Below are 27861 nucleotides of genomic sequence, written 5' to 3' on the forward strand. Positions count from 1 at the left end.
AAGTTGATCTAGTTTGGCTCTCAAGTGTCATTAGGCCAGTCAGTTAGAAAACAGGGCCCAGGGCCAGGGATTTAGCTCAGTGGTTCTGGCAGATGTCTTGCAAGCACAAGGTCCCGAGTTTGATCCCTGGTACCAAAAACAAAAAGGAAAACAGGGCTCACCACTCATGGACTAAACCATGTACCTTCTTCAGATGTGACATTTTGTTTCTAAACTATCACAACCCATGTGATATAGTGACATCCCCAATTTATAGACATTCTGTATTTATAACTCTCAAGATCGCTGGTTTCTAGTGACAGTTCTTGCTTAATAGTCTCTGTGCATCTGTGCCATAGATTTTAAGAAATTGTAATTCTAGCTCTCCAGAAGCTACAGCAGGAGGATAGCCACAAGTTTGAGGCCAGCCTGGGCCTTGTAGTGAGTTCAAGGCTAACCTTAACTACATAGCAAGACCCTATCTAAAAAAAATCAAAACAGAAATTTAATTAATTAATCATTTCTTCTGATCCCCACTTAAGATCTGTGACCATTCCTTCCAGATTACTTCTGTCAGTATAACATGTAAATACATAAACCTACTACCTATGATGGGATCACATCCCAATAAACCCAACATAAGTTGAAAACACATGAAATACCCCTAATTTACTTTACACCTTAGCTTAGGAAGGTGTCCGGTATCCAGTACAGTGTCCAGTTTGGCCCCATGATCAGTGAGTTCACTGGGCTCTGCAGTCAGTGCCCACTGTCACCAGAGAAGATTAGGTCATGTGTCACTAGCCTGGAAAATATCTAAATTCAAAATCCAAGCATTTTCTACCAAATGCAAATTGAATTTATGCCATCCTAAGTCTAGGACCATCTGTACTTTTTCTCTTTTTTACAGAAATGGGATTATATAATGCCCATCATCCTGCAGCTTGCCAGTCATTTGATTTAAGTCACTTTAGACTCTTCAACCAAAATAACAGAGTTGAGATTAACCAAGATTATTGACATGAAAGATCATTATGGCTTTAGTTGTTAACTCAGAAGTTGCCAGATTATCAGTAAACATTTACCCACATTATTCTATACTCCTTGAATATATTAAGCCATGTTTAATTTATAATGCAGATGATAAAAGAAATGCTTTTAAAATTCTGCCATATAGTTTTATCCTCTAAAAATCTAAAGCAATAATAGAGTTTTAAAGGAAAATCATAATCAGTAAACATCAATAAGATAGGTTCAGAACCAAAACAATATATACAAAATATGCAGGATTAAATATAAAAATATCTTATTTATGTTTTAACAATGCCTCATGCTTTTTTTTCTAAGATTCTTCTTTTTTTTTTTTACAATTCACCAATCTTCAGACCCCCAAATAAGGTTAAAATATTTTTCATGCTAGACTTTAAGGCATATCCCTCAGTGGAAAATAGCTCATTGCTTCATTTCTTTAAAAAAACAAGAGGAGAAATATTAAGGAATCATATAAGCCTTTAAAAGAGGGTGGAGACCACAAACACTAATGGGAACAGTCATCTGAGTTGGTATTTGAGGTTGGTGCACTACTTTCCCAGGCCCTACTTAGAATATGAACTTGAACATTAAGTCTTCCGTGTTGCTCAATTTCCATTCCTCATTTCTTTTGTGGCAAGGGGGAGGGAGAAAGAATATCATAATTTTAACGTCTGTTAATAAATTTTTTAAATTATGTTAATTTAAAGAGTCACATGCTTCCCGTAAGAGCCCAGAGTGCAAAGACTGCAATTCTAAGAAGAAAGCACGTACCAATTAGTTTCTAATCTAGGCTCGCTTCATCAGCTTAAAAGTCTGACACAGTTCATTTTAACTTTAGGCCAGGCAGGGTCGTCTGTTTTCCAACAGATATGAAAATAATCACAGCTGTTTAAAACATCTGGTGAGAGGGCCGGGGACTTAGCTCAGTGGCACCACGCCTGCCTCACAAGCGCAAGGACCTGAGTTCCATCCCCGGTACCAAAAAAGAAAAAAAAAGGCTGGTGAGCTGGTGAGCAAGCTAGGAGAATGTTTAAATGCCTCACTGCTACACATAAGCAATTAGCAATCACCAGGCTGTAAGTCTGTGTAGCTATCGAGGGTGTCATTGAATATATCTCTCTGCTTCAGCTCATTAGAAACCACTGTGCGATGGCTGCCTCCCTGGAATTCTCATACAGCTCATTCAACAGGTCCATGGGAAAGGACAAGAAGTAATCTTATGAAAAGAGAAATGCAGGAAGCTCAGGGGGCAGTAGCATACTTTGCACACAAAAGATCAAAGACTATGGATTGTTAAGTAAAAAAGAAGTAATCTTATGGTTTCCACAAAAGCAGAGTATTTTAGAGGTCAACATATATGTGTTTTATTCATTCTTAATAAACTTAACAAAACCATGCTAAAAAGTAATGTCACAGAGCAAGATTGCTGTTTGATTGTGATCATTAGATTACAGAGAGGATAGATTCTATTTGTTGCATTTCTATTCTGACCACAGTTTCTATTTCTCAGAAGAAATTACTTCTATGCCACTTTGCATTTTCATTATTGTGCCTGTGTCCTATGATTCCATTAATTTTGTACCAATCGTATCTTTATTCCCAGAAAACTAAATCATCAGAATTTAGATGTGCTGTTACATTTAGGTCATTTGAAAGATTTGATGGGTAGTTTAATTTTTTCATAAAAGTTTTTGGTACAATAAGTTGTGTTTTTAATCAGTTACCTACTAAGGCAACTAAAACTTGAAATAACATCACAAAATACAGTTGTCCCTCTATATCTGTAGGGGATTTTTTTCCAGGATACCACACTCCCCTACAGATTTCAACATCCAAGGTTATCTGGCCCCTGATATAAAATTACATAGTAATTCCATATAACTTCTGCACATCCTCCTATATCCTTTATATATATCAACTTTAAATTACTTATAATACCTAGAGCAGTGTACATACTATGTAAATAGTTATTATACTGTTTTGTTAAGGAAATAATGACAAGGGGAAAAAAATCTGTACATGTTCAATCCAGACACATTTTCGCCTCACAACATTTTAAATCCATAGTTGGTTGAATCCATGGATACAGAGGCTTACGGAATACATTTTTCCTTTACATTTCCCAACAATGGTGAAGGTATTATTACCATTAAACATTAGTATTCTCAGGAATGTAAAAAGAGAGAAGGATTCTTCATAGAGATCAGTGTAATTTTAGAAGTTAGAATTTCAGGATTTTACTTGTCATTACAGAAGCACTTAATTTTTAATAATAAAGCTAGAAGGTCTAGAATAGTGATGGAAACAGTGATGCAAACCTTTTAGAGACAGAGTGCCAAACAGCAACCCAAAACCCACTTATCTATCACAAAGTGCCAACACTGCAATTCAACCTGAATACTGAGGTTTTAATTTGGAAAAAAACCCTCATACGTTAGCATCTTTTGTCTTAAAAACAAGTGACACATGTGCCATAGGTTCACCACCACTGCTTTAAAGGAAAAGGCTAACTCATCAGGGAGGAAATCACAGATATCACATTTGTAAAAGGTACCATTCTGTATACATAGCCAAATTTAGCTCAGTGTGAAAGCCCTGGGTTCAATCCCTGGTACCACGAAATAAATCCTATTTTTAAATAATGAATGTAGAGATGACTGTTATGTATTTCTTCATGCTGATACATTTTGACGTTTCTGTAGTTCTGGTGTTTTAAGTGCAGCCCACAGGAACCAAACCCCATGGAAACCAACTGAATGGCAGGCCTATGGTAAAATCCCATTGATATCAGAATTTCAGAAATACGTTTAAATTTTTAAATTATTTTCTTAGAACCAGTCAACTTGTAAAAGCCGTAAACACTAGATTGTAAGTCAGAAGACATGAATCAAGTTCTGGTCTTTGTTCACATATTTAATGATTTTAAAAATTTTTTCACAATTGTTTGACCTGTTTAAAGTCTGTCTTCAAATTCTAGGGGTGAGAGAAAGCCAAAAATAGATCTTTTCAGGACCTGTGTTGCTGCTATTCCTCGACTGCTTCCTGATGGGATGTCAAAACTTGAACTTATTGATTTGCTGGCCAGGTGAGAACTCTACTGGATGTTATTTGACTAAAATTGATTTCAATCCTTGGTTGTGATTTAAAGAAAGAAGAACCACCTTTATTTACAATTGACAAACATTTACTGTCAGTTCTCTGATTGGGCAGGAAGGAATAAAGAAAAAAACTTTTTTTTTTTTTTTGGCTTTTAGATAAGATCTCGTTGTGTAGCTCAGGCTGGCCTTGAACTAACTTTATAGCCCAGGCTGGCTTTGAACTCACGGTGATCCTCCTGTCTCAGCCTACTGAGTGCAGGTATATGTCATCATTCCTAGCTCAAGAAATACTTTTTGGGGGTGGGGGTGGGGGTTGTTCTGGGGATCAAACTCAGGACCTTGCGCTTGCGAGGCAGGCGCAGTGCCACCGAGCTAAATCCCCAGCCCAAGAAATACTTTAAAGTAATGTTTTCTCTATGTTCAAGGAGTTTAAAATCCAATTTAGAAGGAATACATAAGTAGATAATTGAAAAACCCAAGGGCTAGAATTCTGCAAATTAGTGTCACAAAAAGTAGACACATAAAACCAGTGGATTACTGTGGACCAAGGCAAATGAATCCAAGAGAAGGTACCCTTTAAGGAGAAAGAGAAACTACCCTTTAAGGAGAAGGTAGAATTCACAGAGGGAAGGGGAGTGAAATGACAAAAGTAGTTCGTTCAGGGCCTGACCGCCTAGGGGTTCGAAAAATGTTGGGAATGGGATCCTAAACTAGTTTTAGCATTTCAGAAAGCTGCCAAAAATCATTTTTATCACTCTCACCATTCTTGATAAGAATGCACAGTCTAACTAGAATCTAAAATGTATTTGCTTTAAGTGAAATTAGCTTATTATACTTAGTAAGCTTGACTATCTCCTGTTGATCTGAAGCTCTGTTAGGCATGTCTTTAATTTAAAAATCAAAAATGACTCATTGCCTAAAGACAGTGTAGAAGGCAAGATTATTAGACACATGGTGTGTGAGGAATGAGGAAAAACAAAAGTTATCATTGGCTTGGGGAAAAAAAAGAATGAGAAAAGAGTTTGGAAACCCAAAGATGAAAGGAAATAAAAATAAGGCTAGAGAGGTTAGATCATTAGTGAATCTTATATATTAACAGAGGCATTTGGGTTGGTGAAATTTTCAGTGGGGGAACAACATGATTTAAATTGACATTTGATGCTGATTAAGGTGATATTGGTAGAGTGAAAGAAAGCTTAGAGGAATTTTGTATTCCTATTGGCCATTTTACTACCTATGTGGTTTGGACAAATTACTTGGCCCCTCACCTATCTTTTTCCTGTGGTAAAATTTTGGTAAAGTCTCTGATGGTGTTTTGCAGTAAATCTGTGTAGGAGGCGCTTACCTCTAGAATCACCTTGATAGCCTAATCCGGTGACACTGGAATCTGCAGACTACAGTGCCAGGCATGTGGGGAGGGCATTCTGTTAGACGCAGTTGGAATGTCAATGCTATTTATAGCATATCCTGTTTATTATTATGTACATTCTTATGAAGTCCAAAGTCATCAGTACAGTTTTTTACGAGGGAGAAGAACAAATAAATATTGAGAGTTCAAGAAAATGACTAGGCTGTATCAGAAGCTTGTGAAGAAACCTTTTTCATAAATTTCAAAAGAAACCAGAGGCTATTCTCCTTGGGGGAACATAACTCGAGTTTGAGACCTGCACACTGTGTCCTATTAACCTATGAGAAAATGAGCCTGTTCCAATGACTAAAGAGGGTCAGAGGACAAAAGTGAAGTTCACTCACAACAAGTGTGGGTTTCAAGTACCACATAAGTCTTTGGTCTCTTTGTGCCCCTACAATCTAGTTGCATTTGGATTAAATTGACTTGAGACAGTATTTGTGGTCTAGTCACAGATGAGACCTTTGATTTCAGACTTTTCACACTCATATCCATGGTAAGTTTTTACTTGAAATCTTGGTTTTTCTTAAAAAATTGAAAAAATAAGACCAGTATTCACTCAGGCTCTAGTCCCTTCTGGCTCAGTTCCCTGTAAGGTGTTTCAAGGATGTGTCCCACATAATCTGCAGGAGGCCCCTTCCCAGATTTTCTGGTAATGGCTAAATACCACAGACACCAAAAGCTCTGACTCGTGTTGGTATGCTGAACATGACAGTGGTGTTTGGAAAGCAGCAGGCAAACCTCCTGAGTGAGGAATCGTTCTTTGCAGGCTCTATGGAGGCTAAATAGGCCTTCCAGATTCATTTTCAGATCCCTCGTTGTACTGCTTTCTTGCCCTTAGCAGAGCCCACTCTGCTTGGCTGTCTGGCTTCCCCAGGGATAGAAAGGGGAGTTTACTTCTCTCCTTGGCAGTCAATATCTTTTCTTTCAACCTTCTGAGCTGCAGCCTACTGCGTCATTTGACCACAAGAAGAATCTTTTCCCCGAGAGTCCTGTCATCTCTCGCTTCTCGCTGCACCATATGTGCACTAAGGGTCTTCTGTTCAATATTTACCCTCCCCTTTCAAAATTTTGACTTTGTTAATATAATACCCATTGCATAGGGTTGTGAGAATTAGATAATGCATATAATCACTTAGCAAACTGCCTAGCACACAATAAGCTCTCAGCAAATGTTAGTTATTATTTTTAGGTATCTTCTCATTTGAATAATACATACCATGTTATGCAATACATTTTATATACATCATATTAGGTAAACTGGGTACATAGTCGTCCCTATTTTTAGTCAGGAAAACAACTTCAGAAGAATAAAACTGGTTGCCCAAATTAATAGAATTTTCCTGAAACCAAATATCATTTCTTTTAAGCAAAATAACAAATACCTTTTATGCAGTGACTTCTTATAATTTGTGGAAATATCAGGGGTAATGCATACACAATTCTAGATCTTCTATGGTATCTGAAATATATTAACTATTCTGCTTTTGCTCTTCAACATATTTGGTGTTATAAAAAAGTGATTAGTTTTATGTAGCTGAGAGAACTAGTTTCAATTTTATATATTGTCTCAGTAATTCACTTTGTCTTATTTGTTGTAATTGAGATGCAGTTTAAAGCACTGCAGATAGATGGAAGTCCATTCTTCAACACCCCCAGAAGAGACATTGCCACCACTTCTGATGCACTAGTGCAATATCTAACAGCCAACCTACCAACAAACCCCCGTTTTGGAACCCTCCTCTCCTGGGCTTCATTTTTACTGCCCTAGTCACCTCTTCCTAATAACATTTTGTTCATTTGCCATAGTGTAAAGCAGGATGCTTCTCCTGATTGACCTTTTCTCCAGGATATGGCTTTGAATTTGAAATCACCCCTTTTATTTGCATAACAAATGGAAAACCAAATTATTAAAAGTTACTAAGCTGAATCTGAAGCTCACCTGTATGAAGGTGGTTTGCATTAAAAGTCATTTGTCTAATCTGATCAAGCAAGAAGGTGGCCTTGTCCAAGTTCAGGTTTTTCCCCATTTTATAAAGAGTCCTTATTTATTCAGCAACAACCTAATACAAGCAGCACATGCCCTTGGGATCAAGCCTCTTGCTCTGATCACTGCAGACAGGGCCCCAGGACCGGTCACAGCAACACATGTGACCTGTGCAGAATGCAACTACATATTTGCCTGCTCATCTGAGTGCTTATCCCACAATGGGTTTGGTCCTTGCCCCTGATGCCAGCTGCCTGTAGGGACAAGTGGAACTGATGTTGCAATATTGGTCTCTTTTGGTTTATTTTACTGCTGTGTCCCTGTGGATATCTTTTAAGGCTTCTTCATGGTTTTATTTGTGTATAACCAAGTACCAGCGGCTCTGTTTTAGGATCCTGAAAACGAGATCAGCATCTTAGAAATTTTGCTTGTGTGTCCCCCCAAGCTACTCAGACCTCTTGAAGTTGCTTTTCTTACAGTCTCTCTCTGTTCTCTTTGAGCTCTCTTGGAGGGCAATTTTTAAATTAAAATTGTATTCATTTATTTTGTGGTCAAGGCTTTCTCTTCCTTTTGTGGTCCAGTTTCTCCATGAAGTGGCCCACCTAGAAATGGGGGAAACTACCCGTTCTTCAACTACATCATTGCTAGATAAGAAGACCTAAAAGGATTTACTGCTTTCCTGCAGATGTTGAATACCCAGGGTGGCTGATTATCTTTTTTCACTTAATTTTGAGTTATGTTTTATATAAATCTCATGTGTTTCACAAAATGACCTTTGATTATCTGGTTAAAATGCAATAAAAACAAGAATGAGAAAGACCTGGGTGGAAGAAATGATAACTGTATCTAACAGCTTCAGGAGCAGACAAAGGAAGAGAACCTTGTCCTCTCCACTCGTCCACACCCTACACCACAGGTTATTTTCCCTTGGTCTCAGTTCTATGACAACCTGAGACTTTTTCTTCTACCACCATTCCACTTTTACGATCAATTGGGCTTTCTATCCCCAAAGCCCATTCCCCGGTCTTGTATCTTCATTTTTGGACCCTTTCACTGATAGACCATATGAATACCATCATTTCAAGAGGTGTGGCCTCCCAGAATGGTAAGGACTACACAGCCCTGGGATTCCCAAAAACTTAAAATGATCTTATTTTGTGGGCTTAAAGTGAAAACAGATTCCAGATTGCAAATTGTTCCTGAAAGCAAAGACAGATGACAATAAAATTAATCTTATTTAAAAAGCTGAAAGTATTGGCCCTTGATTACAAGCTTCTTCTAAGTAGACCATGCCATGGCTTTGATTCTTAGTGCTTGCCAATTACATCAATTTTGGCTTGCTAGGGTTGCCAAAACAAAGTACCACAAGCTGGATCAATTAAATGACAGAAAATTTATTGTCTCTTCATTCTGGGGGCTAGAAGTATGGGCAGACTTCCTTCCTTCTGAACACTGACACAACATCTCTTCCCTTGCCTGGCTTCCAGTAATTCCTAGCAATCTCTGACATTCCTTGGCTTGTCTGAGTATCACCCTGGTCTCTGCCTTTACCTTCACATGGCATTTTTCTTGTCTCCAAAAGTTCCCTTATAAGGACACCAGTCATATTTCATAAGGGGCCCATCTCATTCCAATATGACCTTATCCTGTCTAATGGCATCACAATTGCCAATAAATTTACACTTTAAGGTATGAGTGGGTTAGAAATTGAAAACACAAATTTTATGTTATGCAACCCATTATTATTACCATCAATTAAGATTTATTCAACTAACTATAATTCCTAGTCCTAGTCCTATATTCCTACTCCTAGTCCTGTCTGGAAAATGGTGATAGAAGCTGATTTTCTAAGACATGTAGTACCATAGACAGATATAAATGTAATAAATAAGAATAATAAAACTAGTTGATAACTAAATAGCTTTTCATCTGGTTTGTATTGTCAAATTTGGACCAAATCATGTGCCTTATGTTTTAGAGAATAAGAAAGGAGTTTGCTTAGTTTACCAAGCTTTGGAATACTGTCTGCTCAATAATGTATAATTGGGGCCACTTATACTAGACTCATTTTGTAGAGGGAAAAATGGATTAATGATTAGAAATTCTAGATTGGAATCCTGCCTCTTCCCTTTGTTACTTATGTGACTTTGTGCCACTTCCTTAACCACTCTGGGCCATAATGTCATCTTGCATTTGTTGAGGTTGCTAACTGGTCTGTGTGGAGGCCACTGTGGATTTGGCCATGCTCTTCCAAGACATTAACACAATACCTGCAAGCTCTAGTACTGGGGAAATTCTATCTTCTAGATATCTTTGCCTTCCACCTGTCCCTTCCTTAGGATCCTTCTGCCACTTGTTCCCTGTGACGTTACAGTGACATCTTGCTCTCTACCCTGGGTCTTATTTCCTGTCCATGGCATCTCCCTTTACCTGCTTCACTCTCTTCACAAGTGTGAATCCAGCCATGTTTCTTCCCCTGTGACTTTCAGGATTATGTTGACTTTCTTCTAATAATTTAGCTAACATTTGCTGAGTGTTCACTACGTGCTCATTGTGATGATTAGTACTATATGTGGATCACCGTGATGAATCTTACAGACTTATGAAGTGTAGTGTAGTATTTCCATTTTACAAAGGAAGGATTTCACTGAGGCTTGGAGAGATTAGGTACCTAGCTGAGAGCATGAGGTCAGATAGTGTACACTGATTCAGGGATTCTTCCTTCCTGTGTTGCCTCCCTTCATGGCCCATAGACCCTTCAACAAACCACTCCTGCTCCTTTCCCAGCACTGTCTCACACCTTCTCATGTAGGTTCCCTTCCTAAGAGACACACCCATTTTAAACCTCATATCCTGTGTGCTGTACCCAATGTGTCTAGTGCCTGAATCTTAGAAGTCTGTCAAAGGTATTTGTTTTAATAAATAAAAAATATATGAAGCAATTTGTTAGCTATAACCCTGCATACTAATGTCAAGATTTAATATTATGATGTTATCTAATATTAATATTTAATACTATTATTATTATTATTAAACCAAAATACCTTGAAATTGTTCAGTTGACCAACAGAGCACTATGAACACTTGGTACTATCACTATCTGCTTTGATACTGTCTATTTTGGACAGATAATTCTTTCCCCCCCCATTAAGTTTATTGGTACATTTTAGGTATAAAATACAGTTACATTCACTACTGGGATCTTGTACCATTACATGAGCATCTTGGTTCTTATTTTTTCCCCATTCCCTTGCCCTCCCTTCACCCCCTCCACCCTTCCCTATTTGCAAAGACTTTGTTTCCATTTTTTTCCTTTTCTCATATTTTTTCTTTTCCCTTTTTTCCTTTCCCCTACCCCTCCCACTTCCCCTGCTCCTTTAGACCTTTTCTTCCTGTTACACAATATCGATTATACATTTTTAAAATTACAATATCAAGATCTAGGAGACATTACCACAGATTTTACAGAATTTAAAAGGATATAGAAGGCATATTACAAAAATCTGTTTTGAAATAAATTTGACAACTTCTAAGAAGTACCTTGGAAGACAAATTAATGAAACTAACTCTGGAGGAAATATAAAATTTGAATAGCGCCTATTAAAGAAAGTATATTCCCAGCTTGAAAACCTACCTATATGACAACAGCAGGCTTATATACATTTTAACTGATAAATTATATCAAACAATTAAAGCAGAAAAAAGAAGGAACACTTCTCCCCTCATTTTAGGAAATCAACATGGTGCTAATCCTAAAACTGGATAAAGATAAGAGAAGAAAAAGTACGAACATAGATAGAAGTTTGTTTAACAAAACAAGCTATTAGAAGTCAGATCTGGCAGGATGTAGAAAGTGGTTTTGTTATAGGGATGGCAGTGTTGGTTCAGCATTGGAAGATCCACCCCCAAAAGTCATCGTTTTAACAGAGGAAAGGAAAAAGCCATATGATCCTGTCACTAGTTGGAGAAAAAGTATTGGACTAAATTCTTCACCTGTTCATGGTAAAAGCTATCAGGAGACTAGAAGTAGAACAGAACCTTCTCAACAGATTAAAGACATGTACTCCATACTTCCAGCGAGAATGCCTTATATGAATGGAGAAGATACAGTGCTTTCTCCTTAAGATGGGAAACAAGGGCAGATATCCTTTTTCTTTATCTGTCCATTAAACTTTGAAACCTAGGCCCCACCAAAATAGTCTGGCAATAAAATGACACAATTAGGATAGGATTGGCAAGGTAGAAGCACAATCTTTATATGTAGATGAAATGATCATCTACAGAGAAAATACTAAGAAATCTCTAGGAGCCCCTAGAACTTGTACTTGAATTTAGCAGGATTAGAAAACATGAAGTATATATAAAAATTCAGGTCTGTGTATACTTGCTATAAATGAAGAATTGGATATTGAAATTTTAAAGTTATGTAGGAGTACAAAGGACCTAGAAAAGTTAAAAAAAACAAAAAAACAAAAACAGTGTTGGAAGACATTTAGTACCTAATTTTAAGACTTCTTCTAAAGCTACAGTAATCAAGGCAGTGTTGGTGTAAGGAAAGACATATAGATCATTGGAATAAAACAGAGAATCTAGAAATAGAACCACACACATATGGTCCACTGAGTTTTGAGAGATTATTTAACATTAGCATTTTATAGAACATAAACTCAATTCAAGAGCCGAGGAAAAGATAGTGTTTGGAGCAAACAGCATTAGAACACCTGGTATCCGTATATAAAAGATTAACCTCAATCCTTTATTTCCATACATGAAAATACCTTGAAGGGATCTATGAACCTAAATATGAAAACCTAAAAGTATAAACGTTTAAGAAGAAATTATAAGGGAAAATGTTTATGAATTCAGGGTAGGCAAGAACTACCTAGGATACAAAAGACATGATGTATAAAAGAAAAAAATTGATAAATGAGATTCCATCAAAATTTAGAACTTTAAATGACATCATTAAAATGAAAAGTATTCCTTAAACAGACCATATTTACAATGCATATAACCTATGACCAGAATATATAAAGAATTCTTACAGCTCATTAATAGACAACCCAGTTAAAAAGTAGACATAAGAAAATGATAAATAGCCAGTATAGCACAAGGAAAAGTGTGCAACTCTAGAATCAGAAAAATACTAATCAGTACAATAACAAGATTGAATTATACACTCATTAGGGAGATGAAGTTAAAAGTTTTAAAAGCCTTGTCATGACTTTTTCTTTTTTTTTGGATTCTCCCCCTTTGCGTTTAATTTGTCACGCCCAATGGATTCATTCTGCTGGGTTTCCTTGGGTTGTGATCTTCATTGTCTTTTCCTAGGGTATTGTCTAAAATTTTTTGGAGTGCCGGTTTGATATTCATGAAGTTCCTGAAGTGCTCTTTATCTTATTTCCTCATCAATTTTGAAAGATAGTTTTGCAGGGTACATCAGTCTGGGTTGGAGGCTGTTTTCCTTTAGGGCTTGAAATACATCACTCCAAGCTCTTCTTGCCTTGAGGGTTTGCATTGAGAAGTCTGCTGTGATTCTGTGATGGGCTTTCCTTGGTATGTGATTTGTTTCTTTTCTCTCACTGCTTGTAGAATTTTGTTCTTCTGTTGGATTTCTGGAATCCTAACTATTATATGCCTATGTGTAGATTTTTTTTTTATCAAGGCTAGCTGGAGTCCTATATGCCTCACTTATCTGTATGTCAAGTTCTTTTCCTCTGCTTGGGAAGTTTTCTGCCATCACTTCTGTGAAGAGTTTTTTTATGTCATCTGCACTCTCTCCTGTTGCTTCATTGACTCCAATCAGTCTTATGTTATTCTTCTTTGCATTATCTAGCAGCTGCTGGATTGATTTCTCATGTTCCTTTACAATTTTAAAGCAATTTTTCTTTTCCTCCTCACTAATTGCAATCTTATCTTTTATATGTGAAATTCTATCCTCACATTGGTTCATTCCACTGTGCAGACTTTCGATGGAGTTTTTAATCTCCTGGAAATCTGTTTGCATCTATTTTATGAATTCCATTTGTTTCCTATGTTGGCATTCCATCACATTCCTCGGATCCTCTATTTTTTTATCTGTGTCCTCTCTAGATTTATTAATCATGTCTTGCACCATGAGCAAAATCTTTTTTTTTTTGTATTAAATTCTTTTATCGGTACATTGTAGGTATACAACACAATTACATTTCTCATTGGGAATTGTACCTTTACATAATGCATCTTGGTTCTTATTTTTTCCCCATTCCTAGCCCTCCCTTCATGCCCTCCACCCTTCCCTACTTACAAAGACTTTATTTCCATTTTTTCCATTTCTCATCATTTGTACTTTCCCTTCTTTCCTTTCCCCTGCCCCTCTCACTACCCCTACCCCTTTGGACCTTTTCTTCCTATTTTACATTATCGATTATTCATTCTAGTCAATGGTACATTTTAGGTATACAATATAATGACATTCATCATTGGAAATTTGCACCTTTACATATTCTCTCTTGGTTCTTATTTTTCACCCTTGCCCAGCCCTCCCTTCAACCCCTCCAGTCCTCCCTATTTACAAAGGTTTTGTTCCTATTTTTCCATTTTCTCATATTAATCCCATTCCCTTCTATCCTTTCCCCTAGCCCTCCCACTTCCTTCCCCTTTGCCCCTTTTCTTCCTATTTCACATTACCTATTATACATTTAGTCCTTATTTACACTCAGTTTCTCACACCAGAGAAACTGTTCGGTATTTATACATGTGTGTCCTATTTATTTCACTTAAGAGTATTGCCTCAATGTGCATCCATTTAGCTATAAATGTCTCTAATTTCCCATGAGCAAAATCTTTGCTGTTATCTGAATAGTTATTTCTGATTTCATTTTTCCCAGATCCTCTTTTCTTGCCAGTTCAGAGAGCCCAGGTGGTTGAGTATCACATTGTTCCATCTCATTTCCCTTTGGGGTTGCTGTAGGTGATCCAGAAGTCTGTTTTTGAGGCTTGTTTACGTGTCTTCTCATATCCACGGGGGGGGGGGGGTCGTGCTTCTGGCACCCGCGCGGCTCACCTTCTCTGCCCTAGGAGCTTGGGATGGCATCAGTGGAGCTTCCTTCCGGGTCCTGGGACCTGCTCATCTTCTCTCTGGACAGATAATTCTTTGTCATCAAGAGCTATCTTGTGAACTGTAGAATGTTCAGTGACATCTGAACATCTGTAGAGAGGTAGCACACTCCAAACTGTACAATGACAAATGTCTTCAGATACTGCCCAGTAGCCCCTGAGGAACAAGCTGATTAAGGGCCATTGGCATAATTCTTCACTTTACTGAACATCTGAGTGTGTCATTTTACTTTTCCAGTACTCAGGTTTTTCAACCTCAAAAATAGTTTGAAACTAATTTGTTCTGTAGTCAGTAATGTATAGAAAAACAATCATACTGTAGAGCTAAATGCAATGTGGCATCTTGCATTGCTTTCTGAAAAAGAAAAAGAACAATAGTAGAAAACTGGAATCTGAATAAAGCTTGTAGTTTAGTTAGTAGCATTGTGCCAATCTTAGTTTGTTAGTTTTGATAAATGTACTCTGGTTATATAAGATATAAAATTAAGGTTGGCTAATGAAAGCTGTATAAAAACTGTATTTTCTTTGCAATTCTTCACTAAGCCTAAAATTAAAATTTTGTTTTTTTGTATTCACTTATGTCACTTACTAAGAAAAAATAAATAAAAAAGGGCCGGGGATGTGGCTCAGTGGTGCTGTGCTTGCCTAGCAAGTCCAAGGTTCTGAGTTCAATTCCTGGTACCACAAAAAAAAAGAAGAGAAAAAGATATATTTTTCAGATACAAGTAGAAATAGAGACCTCCTTCTGGAAGAAAAGTGAATAAAGTCAGTGATTTTGTTGTCTTTGATTCACCTCCAGGCTCTCTATTCACATGGATGATGAATTGCGACACATTGCACAGAATTCTCTTCAGGGTTTGCTCGTTGATTTCTCAGACTGGAGAGAAGATGTTCTATTCGGATTTACCAACTTCCTGCTGCGGGAAGTAAATGACATGCATCACACACTCCTCGATTCATCCCTGAAGTTGCTGCTGCAGCTGCTCACACAGTGGAAGCTGCTTATACAAACTCAAGGCAGAGTCTATGAGCAAGGCAACAAAATTAGAAATTCAGAGGTGATTTTCCTAGTCTCTACACCAGTTTCTGTTCTTTTATGCACTATATACATGAATTGAGTGGTAGCCCAGGGAATCTTTGGAGTTCTTCCAGCCACGGATGAACTTCCTTTAGCACTGACCCTTAGTCCTTCTACCAACATACACTGTGACCAAGAAGTTCAGGTCAGACTTGTCACCACAGAGAAGTTCATTTAGGAAGTAGGATTTTCTTTTCAGAGAATTACAATCACAAATCTATTTGTGAAAACAAATGGCTATAGAACAGAAAGTTAGAGCTAGATATGGATATGGATATAGCTATGGATATGCAAAAGTTAGCCATCCAGCAGACTTTTTTTTCTAAATAGCAACATAATTAATTGCCTACTACCCACCAAGAAAAAAAATGTAGTCTGCGGTTTCTTGATCCTTTCATATGTCAGTCCTGCATGGTAAAAGTGAATGATAACATTTTAGAGAGTGCACTGAGGAAGAGTGTTGTGGAAAAACCAGGGTTGTCATTGCCTGGTAATGAGCTGGCATTGGCAGTGAACAGATGGACACAGGTCTGGCCAAAGAGGAGTGTCTCTGAGGGTCAGAGGACTATGGAGGCTCAGGGAGACAGCAGCATCCAAGGAACAGTGAGGACCCCAGATGGGGTGACCTCAGAGATGATCTTCAAGTCCCTCCTTCCTCATGTGCTACACGTGCCAAAAGACAATAGGTAGAAAACCAGGGGGTACATATGTTTGGAAAATGAAAATTAAGGTGGAATCTGCCCTATCACCTGGTTTGCTTTTGCTTTAGCTTTAGGTTCACTTGGTTCAACTTGGGAGCTTTCAGAACCAACCCATCATGTAAACATGTAAAACCTAGATTAGACTCTAACATGCAAACAAAGAAGTCCAAGTAGAAAGTAAAATGTTTGAAAAAGTGATTTAATCTCTAAGTCTATAGAGAATTTAAGTGAAACCAAGTTAGGTCACTTTGATTTGTGTATAGTCTAACCCCAAACAGTATGGAAGGAAGCAGTTTTGTTTTTATTAGCACTAATAGCCTTTGAAAAGTTCTCATCAGTGATAACGAATGGTTGATAGTTCCAAAGCAACAACTGATCTGTAAAGTAAGAAGGGATCTAGGATATTTCATAAATAATCACAAATCTATAAACATGTCTGATTCTAATCCATTGTAACATATTTTAATATCATAAAAATCAGATGGGCATTATTATTTTGCTGAATATAGAATGTTCTTATTGCATAACAGCTAATTCCAAATGGTTCCAGCCACAGAGCTCAGTCAGAACGTGGCCCTCACTGCAGTGTCCTCCATGCTGTTGAAGGATTTGCATTGGTTTTACTCTGCAGCTTCCAAGTGGCCACACGCAAACTGTCTGTGTTAATACTCAAGGAAATTCGAGCTCTGTTTGTTGCCCTGGGTCAGCCCGAGGTATGGATCACTTTTCTAATTCATTTCTTTTTGAAATGCAGTCAAAAACCATTTATAATATATTGCAATTTCATGTGGTTTTATGTCAAATGTGTCAACACAATTTTTGATGCATTATTAGGTTTTAATTATGTAATAGCATTCTTGATCTACTAGAGGTAAGCAGTATACTCTGAGAGCAATTGAAAAAAGAATGTTCCTGCTTCACTAAGGAATGTTTCTTTACCAATAAATAAAGAGTTTTAAGATTAATTTAGGTTATGGGTCATTTCGACGTACTTCTAATGAAGAAGATACTATATTTATATTAGAGAATTAACTTCAAAATATAATATATCTCATTTAAAACAATCAAGGTACCAAAACAAGTAGTCCAGCTAACTGGAAGTTGTTTAATATTGATGATGGTACAGAGATGACACCACAAGAAATTATGTCCTCTTGAGATAGGAGAAGGAAACCACCCATTAAACATCATCACCTCCAGCTAACTTCCTGCACTTGGTCAAGTGCTGTACAGATGTTGTCGCATCTGACCAAGCTCTACGCGTAGCATGATGAAAGGACTAGCTTTTTGTGTTATCCTACTTCTTTTTAAAATGCCACCTTCTATTTTCTTGTTTTCAATTACTAATCTTGGTCTTATGATCCTCAGTGTGGTCACTGCTTTTTCAAAATAATTTCAAGCTCATCACAGTCCTTTCTGTTCACATTTCTTCAGATAACCTTTGTGGGCTATTTCAGGGCCATATTTCTGCTATCTAGTAAATAGATCTCTAAGACATGTTGTACTCAAGTGAACTACCATTAAGTTTCTAATTATGGTAATAACAACCATAACATTTACTATGCACATGGCAGGCACTATTCCATATCCATATTATACAATATTATCCATTTAACCCTCACGATAAGAAATAGCTTTGTTCTTATCCCAGTGTAAGTACTGAGTCTGAGGTTTTTAATGCTTAAGTGCCTTAGCCCAAATCAACCAGTAGGGTCTTACATAACCAGGTATATATGTCTCTAAATTCCCATGTTCTTACTTTCCATTCAACCAGACCAATGATGGCAAACCTTTTAGAGCTTTCAGTGATAACAAACAGCTGGCTGTGCCATGCGGCCATAGGTACACCACCACTGAACCTGACTGTATCACTGATATTCTCATATGTTGCTTTCTTTGACCAGCCACAAGATTTGTTAAGCAATACTCATGCACACATACATTTCAGGGCTTTCCTATAAGGCTTCTAAAAATTGTTCCATATTTCCAAGTTCTTCTGTAATAAGCAATGACAAATGTGAGCACATCCATATACATGTGGGTATACATGGATATATTTGTTACTTACGTAGAACTTTCAATAGTATATTCTCCCTCCCTTTTTAATTTGCTCCTTTTTATCAAGTAGCTGTATAGTACCCACATACCACAAAGAATGTATGTGGCCAGTCTCTCGTATAATTCCTTTAGGATTGAAATTCAAGCAATCAGCATTAATCAGTTATTTTAACAGGCCAATGAGTTAAAATATTACCATTTTAATGGTCTGACAAAGCATGCTCTTCTACAGTTTTCGTTCTTTTACATTGACAAGATGAATATTTCAGTGACTAATCCGTAGTACTAGTATTTAGGTTATCATGTATGTGTACAAGTCTTTGAAATTCAGGGATTTGTCTCTTCAAACAAATAAAAAGTTGGAACCCTAATTATCTCCCACTGAAAGTTGAAGAACTGAGCCCACAGCCACAGGGAGTTTTGTTCAGTGCCTTTCACCTTCTTGGCACTCACTTATCTATGAGAAACCACTTATCACTACCTCACAAGCTGTTAGGCTTGATGTATCCAAGGGAGGGTGGGTTTGGGAAGCGATCCTCTTCCCCTGAAAGTAATCACCTCCCCTTTGCACAGGACGATGACAGGCCAATGATTGATGTCATGGATCAGCTCAGTTCTTCCATTCTTGAAAGTTTTATTCATGTAGCCGTTTCGGATTCGGTGAGTACACATTTGATTCTGCTTGCTAATGCTTCTTAAATATAAGCTCTGGACCTAACTGAAAAGGAGAGTCAGAAATTATATAGACAAATTTGGGGCTTCATGTCAGATTAATAAACTGATACAAAGATATTTAGGAAAACAAGACTAGCTTTTCACATGATAGTTTAACAGACATTCACATACATTTCAACCAAAATGTAAGCCTTAGGAATACAAAATTTAAATCTACTATTTCCAGTAGTGCTAAGGTCAGACACTGTGGTGCATGTCTATAACCCCAGCATTCTGAGAGGTGGAAGCAGGAGGATCCCAAGTTCAAGCCCAACCTAGGTAACTTAGTGACTTAGCAAGAACCTGTCTAAACAATAATAGGGCTGGGGATGTGTGTGTATGTGAAAGCCCTGGATTCAATCCCTAGTATCACTAAAAAAGTGCTCCAGATTCTTAAAGAAAATTAATTTGTCTTTAATCTTTGTATTTAATACTTAGTATGTCTCACTATTGTGCTTAACTCTTCATTTTGTATTAAATTCTTAATATGATAACTTCTATTCGTGTGGAGGTTTATAGTCTACAGGATACATTCACATTTATTATCTCATTTGACCCTCACAATTATTAAAACTCCAAAACATTGAGGAGAGGAGGGCTAGGTTTGTAAGTCAGTGGTAGGTTACATATGAGGCCTTGGGTTCAATCCCCAGCTCCAGGAAAAATAAAAACAAAAAAGAAACATTAAGGGGAGAAAGGCCCACCATTACACAGAAGGAAAAAGATAGAGCCTAGACTTGTCCATTTGGACTTTGAATCTTGTAGAGCTTTATCTGCTACACAAATACATTATTCCTTTTAGCTTTCAATTTCCTGTGCAAGTTAAATAGAAATTGAAACTGATTTTTGTTATCTAAGTTTTTATGTTAAAAGTACAGTAAGAGAACCTGGATTCATTGCAGCTAAATACCTGAAGAGAAACAGGACAATCTGGGACAACTAGCAGAATCCACACAGCTGATGCCGATACATATACCTGCTGAATACTTAGACATGAATACAAAACCTGAAGAGTTTTGTGGCCTTTTCTAGCTGAGATTGAATACAGATCCTTATTTTTAGTAGCTTTGTTCTTCTAAATAGGCATAATAATTAAAAAATCATTAAAACTATTAACCAGGCACGACGGACCTTAACAGTGATAGTGAAGTAGTTCTACTTCCTTTGGAAGTTTAAATTGTTTTAATATGAAATAGAGTAGTCCATTTTTTTTTGTTTTATATGCATATGTTTTATTAATGTGATTTTGTTCTGTTCACCAGAATCGAAATCTTTAGCCAGAGATAGCCAGGTTAGCAATATTGCCTTTAACAAGATGGACAGATAGAGGAGCAGAGGAACGGGGAAGCAGTGCCAACTTTGTGCCGGTATTTCTATATCCATTATCTCATGGAATTCACTGAAAGATTAGGTGAGATCAGCACTGTAATTCCCAAGTCACAAGTGCAGCAGGAAGGGACTTTGGGATGTTCGGTGCATTTTTTCCCAAGTCACAGGATTTGGACAGAGACTGTGTTGAAATTTCGTCTCTCAGGTTCTGAAGTTCCAGCTCTGCCCCTTTTGGCCTGTTAACCTTTGAAGCCTCTACATTATCATTTACCCAGGAGAACACATAGACCAAATGGAAAAATAGATTACTTTAGATGCCCAATAAGCTAAAAGGCAATCTTCTCTCTGGCACAATGGCTAGGTTACTTGAAAACCAGTAACCTCTAAACCCTGATATCTGCACTTAAAAGAGAATAAATTATAAGAACTTATCCATCTATACATATGTTTCATGGAAGTTTTAAAATGTATTGTTTTGACTTGATTATCATAGGGCAAGAATAAGTAATTATCTGAAAAATCACCCACACAATAGCCTTCACAAAAGGAACTTTTGTTGAACCATCTCTCTAAGTCAAAATAAAGGTATTTCAACCTAAATAAACATAAGTCACAACCAAAAAGCTTTATATTAAATGCAAGGATAAAAACATATGCATCTCAGAGATGAGTAACTTTTTAGGATTTTAAAGTGGTAAATCCAAATTTAAAATGGTTTAAATCAACTAATATCATACATCGTACATCGTTCCACAAATATGTAGTGAGCAGCTTCTGTGTATTGATGTGCAATACCATGGAACATGAAAACTGTCAAACTACCCATTTGGACTTTGAAACTATGACCCTGATAACTGACCTTTCCACTCAGAAGTTTATCAACAAGGCTAGCACAGGAAACACATGACTCCTCACCTGCATGTTATGTGGTGCATGTAGGATGGGTGTTTCAGATCCAAAGCTGGCCCATTGCAGAGGTGATCAGGAAAGGTACTATGCAAGCAGCAGCACTCAAGCAGAGCTGTGGTGAGGATGGATCATTTCAATTCAGCTTTGATTCCCTATCTACCTCTGTGCCTGCAGGCAACATTATCACTGACCCACAATGTGGATCTGCAGTGGCTGGTGGAATGGAATGCTGTCCTGGTCAATAGCCATTATGACGTGAAGAGCCCTTCCCACGTCTGGATATTTGCACAGTCTGTCAAAGACCCCTGGGTCCTCTGCCTCTTCAGCTTCCTTCGGCAGGAGAACCTACCCAAGCACTGCCCCACAGCCCTCAGCTATGCTTGGCCTTATGCATTCACTCGGCTCCAGTCTGTGATGCCGTTGGTTGACCCCAAGTAAGGGATCCAGCTGTTTTCCTTGTTTTACCATTTGCCTTCTTAAATTGTCATTTTACACAAGAGATTAAAATATAGTAATCGCTTCTAATTTCTTAATTTTCTGTGCTACAGAATTCTTAACATTGAGTAAAAATAGAAAGTTTTGTCTTAACTTTAGAGAAAGATTTTTTCCATAATAATCAATGTGACTATCTAGATATAGGATCTCAGGTGAAAGGGACCTAAAGTTTTTCTAGTCAACTTCTCATCCTTTGGAGATATTTCCTGAACAACATCATTGACAGAAGCTGTCTAACACTAGTTAGCACTTCCTATGATCTTTCTTTAAAAAGTGATATTTAAAATTGAAAAATTAGTTTCACTCTTATCTTTGGCTCCATTTTTCTAGCAGCCCAATTAATGCCAAGAAAACCAGCACAGCAGGCAGCGGAGACAACTATGTTACTTTGTGGAGAAATTACCTTATTCTCTGTTTTGGAGTTGCAAAACCCAGTATTATGAGCCCAGGACACTTAAGAGCTTCCACTCCTGAAATAATGGCGACCACACCTGATGGTACAGTGAGCTACGATAACAAGGTGACATGACATGCTTCAGAAGAATTATTCTGTAAGGTTTTTTTTTAGCTTGTTTGTCTAGAGTTCCCAGTGCAAATTGCACTGTGCCTGCCATCTGGAGTATTATGGGATCAGATTTTCATCCTACACATTTCTAAGTTCCATTGAGTATTATGTGAATAATTTATTACTCCTTTCCGGCAAGTAGGGAATTAAAGATAAAGAGAAGTTTAGAAACTTACTTAAGGTCATAGAGTGATTTGTATTTGTTAGTGCCCTGAGGTTGGGTCCATGTCGTACGTACCACATTTCTCTCACTGTTCACCAAGTCTTCACCTTAAATCCATGTCTTCATTAAATTATTTTGTCAAAGACAGTTTTATTGACTTAAATGGTTAAAAAAGAAGACTAGAAGACTGTATATTTTTTTTCTTTTTAATTTCTGTCCCAGGAGAGAAATACCTTCATTGTTCTGCATTAAATTTGTGCTTTTTTTTTTTCCTGAAATGATGGCAGTGCCTTGGGATGTGGCTCATTACTTTGAAACTGTTATAATGGAATCATCATGTGATTAAAGGAAACATCAGTTACCATGTTACTTCTTTTTCACTTTTAATCCACTTGTTTCAGGCCATAGGCACCCCATCGGTGGGAGTTCTGTTAAAGCAGTTGGTGCCTTTGATGAGACTAGAGAGCATTGAGATCACAGAGTCCTTAGTTTTAGGATTTGGAAGAACAAATTCTCTTGTTTTCAGGTACAGTAGTCTTACTGAGTTCTTCTACATTCATACATGCTGCTGCTATTGTAGTTGCTTTTCCTGAATTTAGCGTGTATTGGCATGCGCCTGGAGTTCTAGGTCGGCTCAATTTCCTGTATGTCCCCTTTGGTTGCTTGCATATAATAAGAAATCCTTGAAACTGCCTCACATTTCACTTTTTGTTAGAATTCAACTTTGGTTTTGCCTCTCAGATTTTATTTCACTTGCATGTTTTGTTTCAGATAACTATAAATGAAAATAATTTCTGTCAATCCCCAGTTAGCCAAGCTGTTCGAAGGATGTAACATTAAAATAATAACAGTGTCTGTTTCTCAGCCATTCACGTGACAGGCTCTTAAAGGTGACACTCAGAACCCTTCTGGGTGTGTTCAGCTTAGCTGGTTGGTCTTTTTAGAAGGCACTGCCTTGATAGAAACAGCAGACTGGACTTCCTGGTGTCCTTTATTTTGCATCTGCTGTCAAATAACAGTTCCATCTGAGGCAATGCCAGAACCTTTTGAAAAAGGCATCATACAGTGTTCATTTAGGCTGCTTCTGATGGCTTTAACTAAGCCACAAAAACCCTTATGGACAAAAAATAAAATTTATAGTTCTGGGTTTTTTTGGGTTTTTTGGGGTTTTTTGGTACCGGTGATCGAACTCGGGTCCTTGTGCTTGCGCAGCAGGTGGCGAAATCACTGAGCTAAATCCCCGGCTCTATTTATGTTTTCTTTTTTTAAACTTTATTTTTATTAGTAAATGTTTGCACTACATAAAGATTGCATTCATTGTAAGGAGTTTGTACATATACATAACACACCTTAATTCTTTATATTTTCCCTTCCTCTCCTTCCCTCTCCTCAGTTTTCCATGCAGATAAAAAGGGAAGCACTCCAAACATCTATGAGACACACTGTTTGAAAAATAAATATTAATGACATATTTTAGAAACAAGTGAAAACAATTCATTTTATGATTTACAATAGTCAAATTTTTATCCTTAAAAAAGTAATAGTAAAAGTAATAAGAATTGTATATTATTACTTGAGAACTATTACAACAGCATTTTACTATTTATTAGTTAAAACTAAGCATCATATAGACATATGACAAGAAAATAAAAATTCTCAAAATTACCTAACATTCTTCTCTCTAGGGCCCTTTTGTATATTTTGCCCTGTGATTATTCCTAGAGGTAGGCAATATTCACCTGACCAGCCACATGAGCCAAATGTCTCTGGCCTCAGTTTTCTCATCTGTAAAATAAGTACAACAAATAAAAATAAAATATATCTCTAATTTAAAAATTTGATATAATAGAATACATTTCAGAAATCTTGAGAGGATATATTAAATATGAATATGCACATAGTAGATATTTGCCAAATAGCTGTTAGGTAGAGGAGGCCATTAACAGTAGTCCTTTTTTTAATGAAAATTTAACATCTGTATTTTAGAAATCAGGACTAGAATCCAGATCCTCTGTCTTTTAGCAAAGAATTGCAGGTAGTTGATATTTTCCTTTCCTTGGATTTTCTTGAAGGGTGATGTTTAATAGCACAAAATAGCCTACCAGACAGTACACAATTTTCAAGCATGATATGTATTATAGACAAAATACCTAGATCCTAGTCTGGCAACAAGCTACATATCACAGTTTTATCTGTTTTGACAAAGCAATCAGAAGTTACTTTCTAGAGAGCACAACTAATCAGGTTAGCAAGTATAAACCTGAGAAGTACAGATGCTGGGGATGGATAAAGTGGAACATGTAACATTTAAGATATATACTAATGTGATCAAAACAGCTTTACTACATGAGAAAAATGGTTTTGATGAGAACCTATTATAGTACTTGCCAACATTTTTATTTATCATATAACTCAAATAAATTTAGTTTGGAAATCCGTAGACTTATTTTTAAACTCAACTATAAATCAATCTCCCAAGCACAGATTTCAAAGGTAATATCATAGTAATTGCACCTACCTCTTCCTCTGTATTCAGAGATTCAATTTTGTTTTCATAGCTGGTAGTAATATGCTTTCAATTTAGTAAGTACTCAGAAATATTGTTTAATTGTTCATATAAAATCTTTTAGCAACAAAGATCTGTAGAACAGTAGATCAAAATTAAGTTAACAAGTATGTACCGAGCCAAAATTGTATGCATAGACCTGGGAGTAAGATCAATAATTCAAATTATAGACTAATACTTTACTTCAGTTCATCACATGATTGGTATATGGAGCAGACAAAAGAGATTTTTATAGCAAAAGCGAGGTGAAAAAAGCAATTTAGGATGGAATGGATGTACTTGGTGACAAGTTTGATATCAATATCAATGAAATTCAAATGTGACCTTTTCCTCCACAGAGAATTGGTGGAAGAACTTCATCCATTAATGAAAGAGGCACTAGAAAGAAGACCAGAGGTAAGACTTTAAATTCAAATAATTAAGGTTTGGCTTATTTGGACACTGGATGAATTTAAATCAAATCCACTAGTTTGTGCTAAAGAACACAAACACCCTAACTTGACTTTAACAATGAATCTTAATATTTTAACTTTTGTAATTTTTATTACTTTCAGTATACAAGTATTTATTAAATATGGTTTGTATTTTAAAGAATTTTATATTCTAAATATCAGTGCAAAACAACTGAACTGCTGGGCGTGGTCATGCTCTAATCCCAGTACTCAGGAGGCTGAGGCAGGGGGATCACTGTGGTGAGTTTGAGACCTGCCTAGGTTACATAGTCAGTTCAAGGCCAGTCTGAACTACAGTGAGACCCTGTCTCAAAAAAACAGAAAAAAAAAACAAAAAACACCGAAGCAGTCATGTGCATGTTAAATTTTATTACATTCTTCTGCAAAAGATTTGAGTTAAAATTTAATTTTGATTTTTAGTTTTGTTTTTGTATAAGAAATCAATAACCAAGAATAATCCTTGTGGGCCCGGGATTTAGCTCAGTGGTTCCGCTGCCTGCCTCAAAAGCACAAGGACCTGAGTTTGATCCCCGGTACCAAAAAAAAAAGAAGAAGAAGAAGAAGAATGCTTGTCTGATGTGGCACCACACATTATCTTTTGTGAAGTGAACTGACTTCAAAATTCATTTCTAATGTATAAGAGTTACCAGAAAAAAAAGAGGGGGACTGGAAAATAAGCATCTCACGTAGTAGCACATATGATAACAGAAATAGCCAAAAAAAAGCAGCGTAAGAAGAAACAGTCCTTCCATACCCAACTTGTCTCCTGCCCCTTTCCACTCACTTCAGATGCTCAGCCTTTCGGCAGACACTGGAAACATCTGGGAAATGGAGCTTGTTAGCTCTCAACATTTCCTCCTCATACATATTTATTAACCCACTTGTGATATGTTCCCTCGCAGTGTGTAATGGCAAGCATTGTCTCTAAGGATTGGGAAGAAGGGCAAATATGTGTCTTCTCCACTTAGAAAACTGAAAACACCAGATTATGGCCTTCTTTAATATAATTTCCTAAAGCAAAATTCATATTGTTTTGCTTATGACCGTAAGTGGTATTATCTCTTTCTACACAGAACAAGAAACGCAGAGAAAGGCGAGACTTGTTAAGGCTACAACTGCTTCGAATTTTTGAACTTCTGGCTGATGCTGGTGTCATAAGTGACAGGTAGGATCAAAATTCTGCGGAGTTGATCTCCGCACCCAACTGGTCTTTGTGTCTTTTTATCCATCTCTCTCTCCTTTTAAATATATTAACTTAAAAATATTTTTTTTAAAGAAAAAGGCTTAGATTTTTTTATATGCTATTTAAAATGCATTTAAGTTAGTAACAAACCTGCTGTATGAATTCTGACAGTGAATTTTTTTTTATTATTTTTTTTTTTGGTACCGGGGATCAAACTCGGGTTCTTGCGCTTGCGCAGCAGGCGGCGAAACCACTGAGCTAAATCCCCAGCCCTTGACAGTGAATTTTATATTTCATGAAACATGTACTACACTGATGGAAAGACAGATTGCCTAAAAGTTTAATTTTCCTTCATTTCAGCACAAATGGAGCCTTAGAAAGAGATACTTTAGCCCTTGGAGCTTTGTTCTTAGAATATGTGGACTTGACCCGAATGCTCCTAGAAGCTGAAAATGACAAAGAAGTTGAAATCCTTAAAGATATCCGGGCACATTTTAGTGCCATGGTGGCCAACTTGATCCAGTGTGTTCCAGGTAAAAGTAATACAACATTATACATTACTTTACATGCTTGAGAAACCATTTGTGTTCCTTGTCACTGTGCTTTGCTCTTACATCCTAGTGGCCTACAGGCAGATCTGGAATGGGATTATTATTTTTTTTTTTGTATTAAATTCTTTTATTGGTACATTGTAGGTAAACAACACAATTACATTTCTCATTGGGAATTGTACCTTTATATAATGCATCTTGGTTCTTATTTTTTCCCCATTCCTAGCCCTCCCTTCACGCCCTCCACCCTTCCCTATTTACAAAGACTTTATTTCCATTTTTTCCATTTCTCATCATTTTTTCCTTTCCCTTCTTTCCTTTCCCCTGTGCCTCCTACTACCCCTACCACTTTGGACCTTTTCTTCCTATTTTACATTATCGATTATTCATTCTAATAATTGGTACATTTTAGGTATACAATATAATGACATTCATCATTGGAAATTTGCACCTTTACATAGTCTCTCTTGGTTCTTGTTTTTCACCTTTCCCAGC

General features: G+C 36.9%; 1 protein-coding gene across 9 annotated transcripts in view; it reads left to right on the top strand.

The window, feature by feature from the left end:
- Fry (FRY microtubule binding protein) overlaps positions 1–27861 on the top strand; it is a 475943-nt gene that overhangs the window by 324047 nt on the left and 124035 nt on the right. For all 9 annotated transcript variants that reach the window (XM_087199565.1, XM_087199561.1, XM_087199560.1 and 6 more), the window contains 10 exons: positions 3989–4096; positions 15402–15660; positions 16912–17094; positions 19013–19099; positions 21566–21825; positions 22217–22406; positions 23016–23140; positions 25519–25576; positions 26706–26797; positions 27176–27348. In XM_087199565.1, the coding sequence (XP_087055691.1) occupies positions 3989–4096; positions 15402–15660; positions 16912–17094; positions 19013–19099; positions 21566–21825; positions 22217–22406; positions 23016–23140; positions 25519–25576; positions 26706–26797; positions 27176–27348 (1535 nt within the window). The remainder of the gene's footprint in view (positions 1–3988; positions 4097–15401; positions 15661–16911; positions 17095–19012; positions 19100–21565; positions 21826–22216; positions 22407–23015; positions 23141–25518; positions 25577–26705; positions 26798–27175; positions 27349–27861) is intronic.

This window comes from Heterocephalus glaber, unplaced genomic scaffold (genome assembly GCF_053883595.1).
Source record: "Heterocephalus glaber isolate CG9 unplaced genomic scaffold, H.glaber_assembly_v1.0 deba00001720, whole genome shotgun sequence".
In the NCBI taxonomy this organism is placed as follows: Eukaryota; Metazoa; Chordata; class Mammalia; order Rodentia; family Bathyergidae; genus Heterocephalus; species Heterocephalus glaber.